The following is a 14,421-nucleotide window of genomic DNA, read 5'->3' as shown; positions in this document are numbered from 1 at the left end:
GTCCTTGCCGATGTCATTCAGATGTAAGTTAAGATGAGGTTATACTGGAATAGGGTGGACCCTTAATCCACTATGACTGGTGTCCTTATAAGAGAAAGCAGAGACAAGGACACACAGCGGGGAGAGGGCCACGTGAACACAGAGGCAGAGATTCGAGTGCTGCAGCCGCAGAGCAAGGTACACCAAGGATGGCCGGCCATGGTCGGAAGACGAGACAAGTGTGGAAGTTTTCCTCAGAGCCTCCAGTGGGAACCAGCCTGGCTGCTGCTAGTTTCTGTCTCCAGAACTACGGCGGAATACATTTCTGTTGTCTCTAAGCCCCCAGCTTGTGGTCCTTTGTTACCGCAGCCCTAGGAAACTCAGGCACTTACGGACCCCGCACTGGCCTCCCACTTCTCTTGGGGCAAAGACTAAACGGGACCCAACGCCTCTCGGGGTTCCCTGTGTAGCCTGGTCTCCCCTGCCGTCTGCACTCAGCGACGCCAGGCTGCCTGTAGCTGCTCAGCCAAATGTACCAGGCTTCCTCTAGGCCGGGGACCCTGCCCCGTGCTGCTCCACCTTGGACGCTTGCTCCACGGCAGCCCCTTGACCGGGTGACCCCCATTCAGGTCTCTGCTGGAAGGCCCTTTATAGGACAGCCTTCCTGACACTCAACCAGGTGCCGTCCTCAGACTCACCTTCCTCCAGAGCCCCGGCCCCTTCGAGTGACACATTTACTAATGAGGGCATTTGACTCCCATCCAGGGCTCAGGAGGCAGGGGTCTGAATGGTTTGCCCACCATTGTATCTGTAGCTGCCGACATGGTGCCTGGGGTGCAGTCATTACCTAAAGGAACGAGGGAGGGGGAATTTGATTAGTGTCAAGTGGAATGCTAGTATTGCTACAGAAGAAAGGTGACATACAAGAAAGTGCTGTATTTGTTTAAAGTACAGAATCATCACTGTTTCCTCACATGCACGTGTGGTTGGACTTTGCAGCTCAGCCCTAGTGGGTGCAGGTGTGTGAGAAGGAGGGGCCGTCAGGGTTTCACAGTGAAACCAGCCCAGCTTCCTAACTTCCCAGTTTTCTCTGTTGAGTTCTTTAGTCAATATCCTGCTGTCACATTTTAGTGTTACCATCTGCTTGTCACCTCCCTTTCCTCGAATCTTTTCTTACAGGGCAGGGCACTAAAGCACCAGCAAGCTCGGCCCAGCCTCTGTAGGGGTTTAGCTAAAGTTCTGGTAAGGGCTTGTTTTTTTAATACCATTATCTTTTTTTTTTTTTTTTTTTTTTTTTTTTTGCCGTACGTACACGGGCCTCTCACTGTTGTGGCCTCTCCCGTTGCGGAGCACAGGCTCCGGACGTGCAGGCTCAGTGGCCATGGCTCACGGGCCTAGCCGCTCCGCGGCATGTGGGATCTTCCCGGACCGGGGCATGAACCCGCATCCCCTGCATCAGCAGGCGGACTCTCAACCACTGCGCCACCATGGAAGCCCAATACCATTATCTTTTGCTTTCATTTAGAAGGTATGATAGGCATCCCAGCTCTGAACAAAGAAGTCTGGCAGCTGATGGCCAATTTTTCTCTCTCTTTTCAGGTTCACTACAATGTGGGCAAAAACCTGGCTGATAAAGGCAATCAGACAGCTGCCATTAGATATTACCGGGAAGCTGTGAGGTACTGCAAGCATCCTGTCTCACAGAAGAAATGCCGTCTTTACAGTACACATGTCTTATTTTAACTTTCTAGCGTTAAACACCTGTCCCCATGAGGACCCCAGCTTTAAGACACATTTGCCAATTCCTGAGAGTTTAGTGAAGACTACAGGCTTGGTGTCTCTCTCCACTTCCAGATTAAATCCGAAGTACGTTCATGCCATGAATAATCTGGGAAATATCTTAAAAGAAAGGAATGAGCTCCAGGAAGCAGAGCGGCTGCTGTCCTTGGCTGTACAGATACAGTAAGCGCTGTTGTATCACCACGCTCAGGGCATGGAGATGCGCTCCAGCGTTCTGGGAGCTAAGCCCTTCTTTTCCTTGATTATCTTCCAGGCCAGACTTCGCTGCCGCGTGGATGAATTTAGGCATCGTGCAAAACAGCCTGAAACGGTTCCAGGCTGCAGAGCAAAGTTACCGGACGGCGATCAAGCACAGGAGGAAATACCCAGATTGTTACTACAACCTTGGGCGTATGGTAAGCACATGGTGCCCTGTGGCTGCGGAAGAAAAGCTTGCTTTTGTGTCCTTCTTTATAATAAAGTGAGAAGAGCAACACCCATTCTAACCCTCTACATCTTACGAAGCTCTTTCACGTACGTTTATCTCAGTTGAAGGTAGCTATTTGATTTCCTCATATGTAGGTTTTTTTAGCTCTAATTAGAGAGCAAGCCAACTTGAATTAGCCAAGTTTGAGAGATCATAAAGGCAACAGGTTAAACTAAGGAATAAATTACAATTTTTAGAGTCCCTTTGTGCCCTGTAAAACAGTATTCCAAGGGGTTACTTCCTGATAAACATTGGTCTCTCTGTTTTTAAAACACCAATTGAATAAAAACAAATTGAAAAAAAGCGAACCCATAATGTGACTTCTGAGCTTTCCTCTTCTGGTGCCTCAAGGGACTGTTCCTGCATTTTTACAGGTAACTATCCCCCCATAAAAGAAAGCTCAGGAGCCCACAAAAGGGCTTTGAGATTATTCAATGGAAGTAGAACATAATGTGTTCCGTAGAGACTTTCTCGTTTTGGTTACTAACAGGATATTTATAAAGCTGTTATTGTGCTTGACTTTCTTTTTTTAAATATAGTTTCTTTCTTCAAATAAATAATACAGCAGTAGCTCATACAGTAAGTTCAATAATCTTAAAATCTGAAAGCGTGGGGCTTCCCTGGTGGCACAGTGGTTAAGAATCTGCCTGCTAGTGCAGGGGACACAGATTTGAGCCCTGGTCCGGGAAGATCCAACAGGCTGCAGAGCAGCTAAGCCCATGCGCCACAACTACTGAGCCCACGTGCCACAACTACTGAAGCCCGTGCACCTAGAGCCCATGCTCCGCAACAAGAGAAGCCACCGCAGTGAGAAGCCCGCGCACCGCAATGAAGAGTAGCCCCGCTCACCACAACTAGAGAAAGCCCGTGGGCAGCAACAGAGACCCAATGCAGCCAAAAATAAGATTAATTAATTACTTTAAAAAAAATCTGAAAGCATATATTGCTAATGATAGTGAAATAGATTTTGTCATCATTTCTGAAAGGCCTCCATGAGGACGCACAGCTTAATTATTAAAGCTCTTGCTTTTCTTAATAAAGAAAATAAGCACACAACCAAAAGGTAGTTCTGTGAGGTGATTGAGGTGGTAACGAGAAAAACAGAGTTTATTACCGTGTTCAGCGGGCAGACAAGTGGGGTAACTCAAAGGGATGGTTAGAACTTGGGCTTATGTAGCATCTTAGCAGAGAACTATGTATTTGTAGAGAAATGACAAGACAAAGAAAGAGGTTTCAGGCTTCCAAGCTGACGAACTGTGGGAAGGTAAATATATGGGGGAAACCTCACATATATAATGAAGTGAGGTGTGTTTGTGTAGCTTTGTCTTCTCCATAGCCATAAACTTCCCCAGGAGGGGAGGCCGTCCTCCTTTCTCAGAAGTTTCTGCTTTTAGTCAGATCAGGGAAGCTCCAGGAAAGCTGCTTTCTGCATCTGTTGACTCTCAAATGCCTTCAGTGCAATAGTCTTTATGCCAAAATGGTATATTTGGGGTGGGATTTTCGGGTCCTCTATCTTGTTTTCTTGGAGTAGGGGAGAGACAGTAAAACTCCACTGTAATAATAGAGACCAGAAAATCCAGTCACACACAGAGCAGGGTGGGTCCTTGCAAAGTTAATGAAGTGAGAATGGGATCTGGGAACAAATTGGGTATTATCCAAATACTTGCATTGGTGGTTATTGCAGGGATGACTGTTTCTATTTACTGTGTCTACACTAGGACTTGCGTGACATATTATACTTGAGATGCACACGAATTCTTTCATTCTTTTTTTTTTTTCTTTTTTGGAGGCAGCTCTTTTTTCAGGGTATTGTTTGTGAAGTGAGTGTATCTGCCTGGAGCCCTCAGTTATACTTTAAAGCTCTAATACTTAGAGGTCTTCTTCCTTCCTCCAGTAGCTGCCTGTCACTGCAATTCCTTGGGGTTTGGAAAATTGAGAATTAATGCTAAATGAGCCAAGTTACGTCCAAAGAAAGGAAGACAGAATGCAAAATAGAAGATTTTAACATGTGCTCCAGGCCCTGGAACTCATCCCCACTCTCACATAGAAGAGCATCTGTAGTATTGACGATACTGAGCCCTTGTACTGTTCTCTGTGTACTGTTTACTAATTATGCTACCGTGAAGTAATCTTTCTGTGTTCCCTCCTGCCGACTGTTCCTGCTTATTTAAAGATTTTGCTCTCCTTTGTTGTTTAATTATCCAGCTTTTGCCTGCTTGACAGCTTAAAAACATTAAGAGCTTAATCTTTAACGGCTCAACCAGTATATTTTTATATCGGCAAATAATAGGAACTTAAAACTGAAGAGTTTCCTTTTTGAAAAAATCTTCCTCAGTCACTCTTCAGTAGTGGGAGACAGAAATGTGTTTTGATTTCTGGATACAGGAAAGAAGGGACTATAATGAACTTCTCTTGTGACGTAGGAAATTGGGAAGAGCTGGATTATTTGGGACACATTACTAACATTAGAAAATTACGGTAATAGTGACTGGAGACAGTTCATTTTGCAAGGACTCATTGCATCAGGCAGGATCCATTCATGAAAACCAAAACCATGCTAAGTATGTTTTTAAAAAATAATCTCTCTCTTTTTAAAACATATTTATTTGTTTATTTATTTTGGTTGCACTGGGTCTTAGTTGTGGCATGCGGGATCTTTAGTTGCGGCATGCAAACTCTTAGTTGCAGCATGCATGCATGTGGGATCTAGTTCCCCAACCAGTGATCGAACCCCGGCCCCCTGAATTGGGAGCACAGGGTCTTACCCACTGGACCACCAGGGAAGTCCCCATGCTAAGTATTTTAAATAGAGAAGATTCAATACAAGGAATGGGTTAGACAGTTGTTGGAAGAACACACATGGAAAGGTGACATTAACTCAGTAAAAGGAAACCCTGTAGGGTTAGGGGAACAAATGGAACGAAGGGATGCCACCAGAATTTAAGAGCTCAGAGAAGGCACCACATCTCAGGAGCTACCATCACCTGAAGGCTGAGATTGTGACAGAAGGACCACAGTCCAGCCCTGGGACTGTGGAGGGAGGGGACATGGCCACTGTAGAGACACTGCCAAGGACAAGGAAGGAGAGAGCGAGAATGGGGGGAAAGCGCTACTCCCTCTTCCGACTCTCTGATCATCACCTGTGACTTCTGTTGGCAGAGAGACTTGACGGGGGCCAAGTAGCAAAGCACCATGGGAAATGTAGTTTGCAGAGCATAGAAGGATGAGCATAGGACTAATAGGTAAATAACATACTTATTACCTGTCCACTTTCAGAATGGGTAGTTCTTGCTAAATCACCATTTTTCTCTGTTTCCCTTAAAGTGCTTGTTCACTTTGTATAGGTGGTATAAAAGGTAAAGTTCAAGGCAAAATAGGAGTAAGTGTTACCTGGTTCAGGCTGGTGGTGTTCTTCAATAAATAGTAATGAAAAAAAATAAAATAAAATATGTAAAGAATGTTTTTGTTGTGTCAACGAAGTTATGTTGGTTTACCTGGGTGCCTTTGAAAGAATGTCACCACAGATCATCTCCACGTGACTCAAATGCCTGTCACTTGCTGGAGAGAACTGGCTGAGAAATCAATGGAACATCAAATATAAAGAGAATTAAATGCTGGTATAATTAGGCATCCTAAATTATTTTAAGTCTTTGAACTTTACATAGTTCCTCATTTAAGGGCTAAAATATTGTAACTTGAGTTTCTGAGTCTCATGGGAAATTCCGACATCTTTAGCAAATGGATATTCACAAATGTTTCTGTAATTCCCTAAACCTTTCTTTTTCTTAGGTACTGTGCCACCTGTTTGCTGTGTGTGGGGTCATGGGGCAAGTCACAATGTTTCTGTTGTCTAATGAAAAGACAGACTTGACAGTAAATAAGGAAATAGCCTTAAACTCTGATAAATTGTAATCTTGTGTACTTTTTTGCAGAGTTAAGGGAACCATGTTCATTCAGATGAGTTGTGCATTTGAACTGAGTTAAAGAGGGCAAGAGGGTCACCTGTTAAACAATCCATCACTTTCCCCCTCTGCGTGCTTTTATTAACTATGCAGATTGACAGCCAGCCATTTCATATTGTTACCGATGTTAACATTCCCTCTCAAAAGAAAGCAACAGATCATTGTCTCCTTCCTGAAAGAGGCAAACAGGCTCCAAATTGGCCAAGAGGTTTACATTTACCGCTTAAGACTTTTCCAACCAGTTCATAAAGTATGTCTGATATACTCACACTTTTTTTTTTTTTTTTTTTTTTTTTTTTTTTTTTGCGGTATGCGGGCCTCTCACTGTCGTGGCCTCTCCCGTTGCGGAGCACAGGCTCCGGATGCGCAGGCCCAGCGGCCATGGCTCACGGGCCCAGCCGCTCCGCGGCATATGGGATCCTCCCAGATCGGGGCACGAACCCGTATCCCCTGCATCGGCAGGCGGACTCTCAATCACTGCGCCACCAGGGAGGCCCTATACTCACACTTTTATAGGAAGCTTAGATGTAGGCAGGAAGACCATTCTTCACAAGGTGAATTTGGCACATAGAGCTTTTAATCACATTAAATATTTTGTTGACCATTTTAAATAATACCTTATCAAAGATAGACTATGTGAAGTCTTTCTGGAAAAATACTAAGGATTAGGTTTTTTCCTTAACCTCTCTTCAGTAGTCTGAAACATGCTTTGACACCTGGAATCACTAAATTATGGGTTGTAGTTAAAAGGTTGTAGGCTCAGGAGCTAGACCACCTGGTCTCAGTCCCTGCTCTCCCATTTCTAGCTATGGCGCTTTGGGCACGTTACTTCCTTTCTCTGTGCCTCAGTTATTGACTTCGTCTGTAAAACGGGGATAGTCCTCTCCTTCACTGAGATTGTTTGGACGGCTAAATGAGTTAATATGAAAAATTAGAAGCTCGATAAATACAAGTTCGGTTCGGTTTGGTTTGGGGTTTGGTATGGTTATATCTTGGAGAAAGAAAGCAAAAAAAGAGAACTGGAGTATTGATTGGGGGTGTCCCTGCTTTCTGTTCAGTACGCAGATCTGAATCGTCACGTTGATGCGCTGAACGCGTGGAGGAACGCGACCGCACTGAAGCCAGAGCACAGCCTGGCCTGGAACAACATGATTATCCTCCTTGATAACACAGGTGTGGAGAAGCGATTTGGTCAGCCCACAGTGTAGTGCCGTCGGGTAATTAGGAAACAGATGCTTATGCTTTTTTTTTTCCTAGTGTGTGTGAGAGTTTTTTTTTTTTTTAATTAATATGGGCTTCAATATTTTACGTGACACATATGTGTGTACTTCTAGAATATGGAGTTTCCTTTGACATATTGCAATAGGAATGTTTGGGAAGGTGACACTTCACTTAGAGTTGGTGTTGAGTAATGGGGACAGGTGTGCACTCGCATCTGATTTCTCCTGAAGCCTGTCTTCTGGCAATGGCCGTCATCTAGGATGCTGGAGGTACCTGGAAGTAAGTAAGAATGGCTTCTGGGCTTATGAGATGGGTGGCGCTAGGTCCATGCTCTAAAGTTCATGAACGGTACTCAGAGGAGGTGCTCTCACACCTACACTCAGATTCTTATTTTCGATATAATGGTAATAAATTTGGTGACCTGGTTTCTTAGCCCGTGCGAGACTCAATCAATTAGAAGTTTCTCTGTTCCCCTACTTTTAAAAATCCAGCCATCCCATAGGAAATGATAGTTTTCATTTGGCAGAATTTAAAGCTAGTAAGCCATCTACTCAGTGTGGAGGGTGATAATGCATCTTGTTCCTAATGAAAGTGTAGAATGTGAGCTTCAATACTATAAATATTCAGTTATTAAACTGTTGCTGTGATATTCTTATTCTGCAGACTTGTTTTCTCTGATTTGGGTATAACTGGTATTGGGGGAAATTGAAATTAGATTTTACATGCTTTGACAGAATTTAATCAAAAGCTGTTGGTATGTTATGTCAGAATTGTGCTGGACTGCAGTGGCTTTGCAACTGATAGGTCGTGTGTGTGTGTTGAGTGTTGTATATGTGTGTGTGTATTACATTTTCTACATTGATCTTAAGTAGTTTATTCATAATCATTGTACATAATGCACATAAGCCCTGTTAATTAGAGAGAGAGACTAAAATACTAGTGCAATGCAAACATGTTTTTTAAGTTTTCCATTGTTCACCCACAGGTAATTTAGCCCAAGCTGAAGCTGTTGGAAGAGAGGCACTGGAATTAATACCTAATGACCACTCTCTGATGTTCTCCTTGGCAAACGTGCTGGGAAAGTCCCAGAAATACAAGGTGTGTGAACTGCAGGCCGTGATTTCTTGCAGTGAATGCCAGCATCTGACAGGAGCCATTGATGTAATGTCTGCCCAGTTAAATTCAGAATTAGGCCCAACCAGTGGTAGTTGTGTACCAGTGTGGCTCAGTCAGTTTGCTTTGAGAAGTTGCCCAAGAGATGAATTTGTGGACTCAGACTCCACATGCTTTCTGGTCAGAATTCACCAGCATTGCTCAAACGTGGGAGGGGAGGAGAAGCCAAAAAAATCCTAGCAGATGCCCCAGCTCCTGGCATGGAGCTATGATTCTGTCTCTGGTGCTGGGGCTTGTCCACTTCTGCACAAAGAGTACCAGCCCGTGGAGAATATAGGATGGGTTCTCGCTGCTTCCAAGTTTTTCATCACCTACAGGAAGTTACAGGTCATCTGCAAAGCCCTAGAAGTTTCTGACCAACGAAAACCACAAGATATTGCATCAGGCCTCTAACTAACTGGGGTCCCAGGGTGGGCCAGGAGTAGACCGTGAATCAGAAGGCACGTAACTCCCTGGATATTGAAGGGGACTCTGTTCCTAATAGCACTGATCTCAGGTTTTAGTTTTGTGTATCAGAACCACCGAGGGAGCCTGTGAGAATACAGATGCCCGTATTTCTCCCCGTGGCTCCGTTGGGTAAGGGTCAGGGAGTATGCATTCTAACCAGCATCCCGGCTTCCTAGCGCAGATGTTACAGAAAACACACTTTTAGAAGCAGTGTCTTCGTCCTTTCATGAGAGAAATATTTCCTTTTTGAATCAGGGGCCATATCTGATTTTGATCACACTCGGCCTAATGGTAGTGATTAATTCATACTTCTTCTGTTCGGCTCATTAGATACCATTATCGGTATAATTTTCTGTAACAATACAGTAGTAAGATGTCTCATGCATTTCTACCCTTTTTGAATTGAATAATCAGGGAGTTTAATAGCATCAGAATACATTTTTGAATTTCTAGATTTTGCCCCCAAATAACCTTTTGAGGGGTTTCGTTTTATTTTTTACAGACCTACTTGTGTAGAGGGGAGGGAGGTGAGGTGTGTAGGTTCCTTTCTAATGACTTTCCAGCCATCTGTCAGCCTGGGACGGGGTGGGAGTGTCCAGTGACCATCTTTGAGATGCAGCTTATGTAATCATGTGCTGATTTTTCTATCATCCCACAGCTTATAAACTGGAATTCCTAGTAAGGTGACAGACTTGGGGTTGATTTGGGTTCCGGTTCACAGTGGTGTTTTGTGTGGTTTTTTTTTCCAGATAAAGTAGAAAATACTCCATAAAGCGGAATGGAGAAATAGGTTTCCTGTTTCTCTACACATTTTGCATCCTAACTGTCTAGGCCAGGGTGCTGAGCCTAAGATAGGAAAACAGGATGAAATCTGAAATAAGGAACTGAACTTTGGGCACTGGGCGGGGACGCTTGGGTGAAGAGGTGACGTGGTGGTGACTTGCAGGGGTGGGGCAAGCAGACGTTGCAGCTGGGCCACCATCCCCATCAGGACAGGTGTCTGCGGTCTGTGCATCTCCCTTTCCACCTAGGCATTTGCTGTTGTAGATTATCACTAACTCCTGGTCAATGTCCATAGTGAGCCTGGAGGCTCCTTGAGGCTGGAGTCTTAAGTCCCATTTTTGTGTCTCCATTGCCGCTCCACCCCTCCCCCACCACTGGGCATTTTGTAAGTGCCCAGTGCACCATTGTGAAATGATGGAACACATCCCACGTTCGGTTCTGAAACGTTCAGGCTTCCGGAATCTATTTTGAGACTTTGATGTGAGCATTCTCATTACATCCACGTGATTATGGGGCACCTTTTTTTTTTTTTTGCGGTGCTCGGGCCTCTCACTCCTGTGGCTTCTCCCGCTGCGGAGCACAGGCTCCGGACGCACAGGCTCAGCGGCCATGGCTCACGGGCCCAGCCGCTCCGCGGCATGTGGGATCCTCCCAGACCGGGGCACGAACCCGTGTCCCCTGCATCAGCAGGCGGACTCTCAACCACTGCGCCACCAGGGAAGCCCATGGGGCACCTTTTTAATCCGAGCAGCGCTTTTACCCAACAGCCATCATTTAACCACTCCTCAGTTTATTCTTCTGTAAAATGGAGATGGTGCTAAGAAAGAAGTGCACAAGAAGGTAATTTATAACTATGAAACATTGTATACATGTATACATACACAGCAGTAATTTTAGTCTAGTGATTATTGAATGAAACTCGAAGGATCATGAAAATCCATTAGCATTTATAATGCCTATTGCCGTTTAATTTCCAAAAGTGATGTTTTTCAGTGGTGAACATTGCCTCTCGTGCTGATTCTCTCTCTGCATCACCTGTTCCCCGGGCCCTGAGTTTAAGAGCAGATTACGTTTAGAGAACAGTTTCCCCAACTCCAGACATTTATGTCATACCCTTGCGAATTTTCTTTTTTGCCCGCATCTAGATACTACTTATTATTCACTTGATCTATTTCTTTAAATAGATTTTAAACACAAATGGTAATTAAAGTGGACACATGCTATCTTTACTAGAAATATAAGGTAACTGAAAATAGCATAATTTTACTAAATCTCAGGTAGGTACTATTACTGGCCCAGGCTCTGAGCCTGAGGGTGAACCCTGGGTTAGCCTCAAAGGGAGATTGGAAGGTGTTGGGGGGTGACCCCAAACCACCACCAAACGGAGACTTTGTCTCAACTGAACTGGAAGAAAGGAAGGTGAATTGAAGAGGGAGCTATTCTTGCTATGTGACTCATGGTTTCAACTTCACGTTGGACCACCCGCATTCCCTTCCCAACCAGAGTGGTCTGCAGGGTGTTCCTCGTGAAAGGCTGTCTGGGGGAATAGACGTGGGTTTAAGATGCTGCTGAGATGCTGGTGGCACCCCGGCGGCCGGCGTGGCTGAAATGACCTCCGACTGCCCAGTCCTCGCCGCCTACACAGACAGACCCTCACTTGCTCCTTTGCAAGACCTTGCTCCGTCCCCGGTGTTACCCTAAACCTTGGTCTTACGCATTTTGTCTAACACACTTTAGAAAACAACACGTTACTTTACCTGTCTGTTGATGAAAAACAATCCCCGATTTTAAACGTGAGTTTCTTTATTAGTTCCTTGGCATAAGTCAGCTCGTTACCTGCGTCTTGAAGCATCCTTGAACCTCCACAGAAGGTCAGTCTGTGAATAGTTCATCCCTTCCCAGAGCAGGGCCATTAAAAAGCCTGATTTACTAGATGAGCCCTTCATGGGCTTTGAATACCTGCGGGCGTTCGTGTTCTAACGAGGCCTCCAGCCTGTCCTGCCTCCCAGGAGCCACTGAAGCATCCTCTCAGGACTGTCCCAACGTTACCCAAGATGGAGCATGTCTAACCCACACTCACGGTGCCCCACAAACCTGACGCCCCTTCTTTTTTCAACGTGCCATTGTTTTTCTGTCTTCCAGGCTTGGAAACTTTTTTTTTTTTTTTTTTGGCCACGCTTTGAGGCATATGGGATCTTAGTTCCCCGATCAGGGATCGAACCTGTGCCTCCAGCATTGGAAGCACGGAGTCTTAACCACTGGACCGCCAGGGAAGTCCCCAGGCTTGGAAACTTTGACTCCTTTTTTTCTTCCCCTATTACCTCCCTGAACGATGTCCGCACTTGTGGGCGCTTGAGAAATGAGTTGAATGAATCAAAACGTGAATCTAGCATCCCCTAGAGAACTCCTCACTTGCCTTTTATCTCTACGTCTGTCGTCTCCAAATAACACTGCTTCCTTTGCCTGTGGGGGAGCATTTTAAAGTAGATTGAGGTTCCTCAGCCTTTCCATTTCTTATATTTGAGGTTTTAAATGGAAACATTTGAAAATCATCAGAAAGAGCACAGCTACAGATCTACACAATCCATTTGATTTTGGGTTTGTTTGCATTGTTTTCACTTTTGTTTCCAGCATACCTAACATAGCGGGAAAACTTAGACTTCCTTGAAGGAGTTTCCTCTCCCCAAACTCGGAATGTAGACCCTGACTTTGAACTGAGTTCTGAGAGTGACGTTTGCTGACATCCTGCGTGTCATCCTGACATCTTCATTCATTACCTCACAGACCACATTTCTAAAGTACAGATTTTTCTCTGCCAGCTCTGTCTAAAAGGTGGTGTCAGAGATGTTTGCCCAGCCAGCACAAGGCAAAGGAAACTGGTCTCCCTGCACTTTATAAAACATGTGATCCTGGGTATGGGAGGCCCCCTGGGAGAAGCTCATGTAGGGCACAGATAGGAGGTAAAAACCTGTCCCCAAACCCCCAGCCTTGGTTGTTGAAGCTGAGCCTGTGACCCTGATTAAAGCATGAGTGGTCCTTTAGGGACACGAATGTAGATGGTGTGATAGTCACCCCCAGCAGCTGTTGCTAAGAACAATGGGGCATCTTTAATTTTTCAACATTCTGGTAAAAAGGGGCCATGCAGTCGGCCACGGTCCCACGATGAGCAGGCTAGAAAACACTTAGCCGTGTTTCTCTGGCTGGGTTGGAAGTGAATACCGTATGGGGGAAATGCAAGTCTCTCCGAGAATCGGTTCCGCACTTCAGGGGCATTTGGTCACACTCACATACAGTCCTGCAGTGGCTGAGGTGACAGGTGGCTGTTTGTCCCTCATTCTCTCTGCTCATCTCCTCCAGCTGAATGGGCTGCTTCTGGGTCGCTGAGGGGGGGTGTGCGTCCTTAGGGCAGGTTAAGCAGACTCCACCTCCTACCTTGAGAATCCTAGAAATGAGCTCGTCGATGCTGACCAGAAATGACATTTGCCTGGGTGTCCTCAGCAGCCCGGCACTTTCCTGCCTGACCTGTGCTCATCCTGCCCGACCTGTGCTCATCCTGCCCTGCACCCTGAACCAAGCTACTTGCTTAAGGTTGCAGAATTCCCGCCACTTCAGGGAGGCCGGTGGCAGAGTCATTAGCATATTCATCCTCTCTGCGGCCACCATCCCCTGACTACTGCCCTGTCACCTTTGCCCAGTCACACACTGCCCCAATGGATCATCCTTCCGAGCCTCTTCTCAACAGGGTGTGGCCCTGCTGGGCCTCCCAGATGTTTCCGGAAGAAGGATTTGGTGGAGCACAACAAACACGTTCAAAGTTTGAAACCCATAGATGATAAAACTGCATAAAACTTTTGCATCGTCTGGAGTACCTTATTTTTTATGTATTTCGTTTTTTAGGAATCTGAAGCTTTATTCCTCAAAGCAATTAAAGGTCATCCAAATACTGCAAGTTACCATGGCAATTTGGGTAAGGAAATTTTTCAATTTGAATCATATCGAAATTCTGTGTCATTTTAATGAAACAGGTGCATTTTTGGAAAATCACTGTTGGGAGAGTTGTTATTCAAATCTAACCTGTATTGGCCTTTATAATCTGGTTCTAAAATACGGCATTTTAGGGAAATTATCACATTAATAAGGTAGTTAAGTAACAGTCATATTTACAAATCTTAATTGCATGATCAGAACAACTCCTAAAATCCCCCACTAGTTAATCGCCTTCTGATGTTAAAACTCAGATTTTCTTTCTTTGAGTGAAGAGCCCTAGATAAACTGAGAAGTAGTTTGGAAGTTTGCCGTCTGACATGTGCCCTTTTGCCTCTTCTGTAGTGGACCTTCCTTATCTAGCCTGGTCTTCCCTGCATTCTTCTGTTCTGTGTCTTGGCTAAGAATGTATTCACAATGACTTATTCCCTAGAATTCCTTTCTTTCATTTTTACATCTCAATAATTCAGATTCTTAGAACATAGCATGTTGATGTTGGAAGGCTCAGTCATGTATTTTTCCACCAGATCTCTTCTCTATAGACTCTGTAGCTTCTCCTTGGAGAAGTGATGAAGCATCAGTGGTTGCTGTACTGCCCACGCAGAA

General features: G+C 45.0%; 1 protein-coding gene across 3 annotated transcripts in view; it reads left to right on the top strand.

Moving 5' to 3' along the window:
- Positions 1 to 14,421, top strand: part of TMTC4 (transmembrane O-mannosyltransferase targeting cadherins 4) — a 63,649-nt gene that overhangs the window by 47,062 nt on the left and 2,166 nt on the right. For all 3 annotated transcript variants that reach the window (XM_060079799.1, XM_060079797.1, XM_060079798.1), the window contains 6 exons: positions 1,579 to 1,658; positions 1,834 to 1,941; positions 2,033 to 2,174; positions 7,266 to 7,380; positions 8,414 to 8,526; positions 13,729 to 13,798. In XM_060079799.1, coding sequence (XP_059935782.1) covers positions 1,579 to 1,658; positions 1,834 to 1,941; positions 2,033 to 2,174; positions 7,266 to 7,380; positions 8,414 to 8,526; positions 13,729 to 13,798 — 628 coding nt within the window. The remainder of the gene's footprint in view (positions 1 to 1,578; positions 1,659 to 1,833; positions 1,942 to 2,032; positions 2,175 to 7,265; positions 7,381 to 8,413; positions 8,527 to 13,728; positions 13,799 to 14,421) is intronic.

The sequence above is a fragment of the Mesoplodon densirostris genome, chromosome 17 (genome assembly GCF_025265405.1).
Source record: "Mesoplodon densirostris isolate mMesDen1 chromosome 17, mMesDen1 primary haplotype, whole genome shotgun sequence".
Taxonomy (NCBI): domain Eukaryota; kingdom Metazoa; phylum Chordata; class Mammalia; order Artiodactyla; family Ziphiidae; genus Mesoplodon; species Mesoplodon densirostris.
Note: the sequence above shows the minus strand (reverse complement) of the source record. Positions and strands in the feature narration are given on the sequence as shown.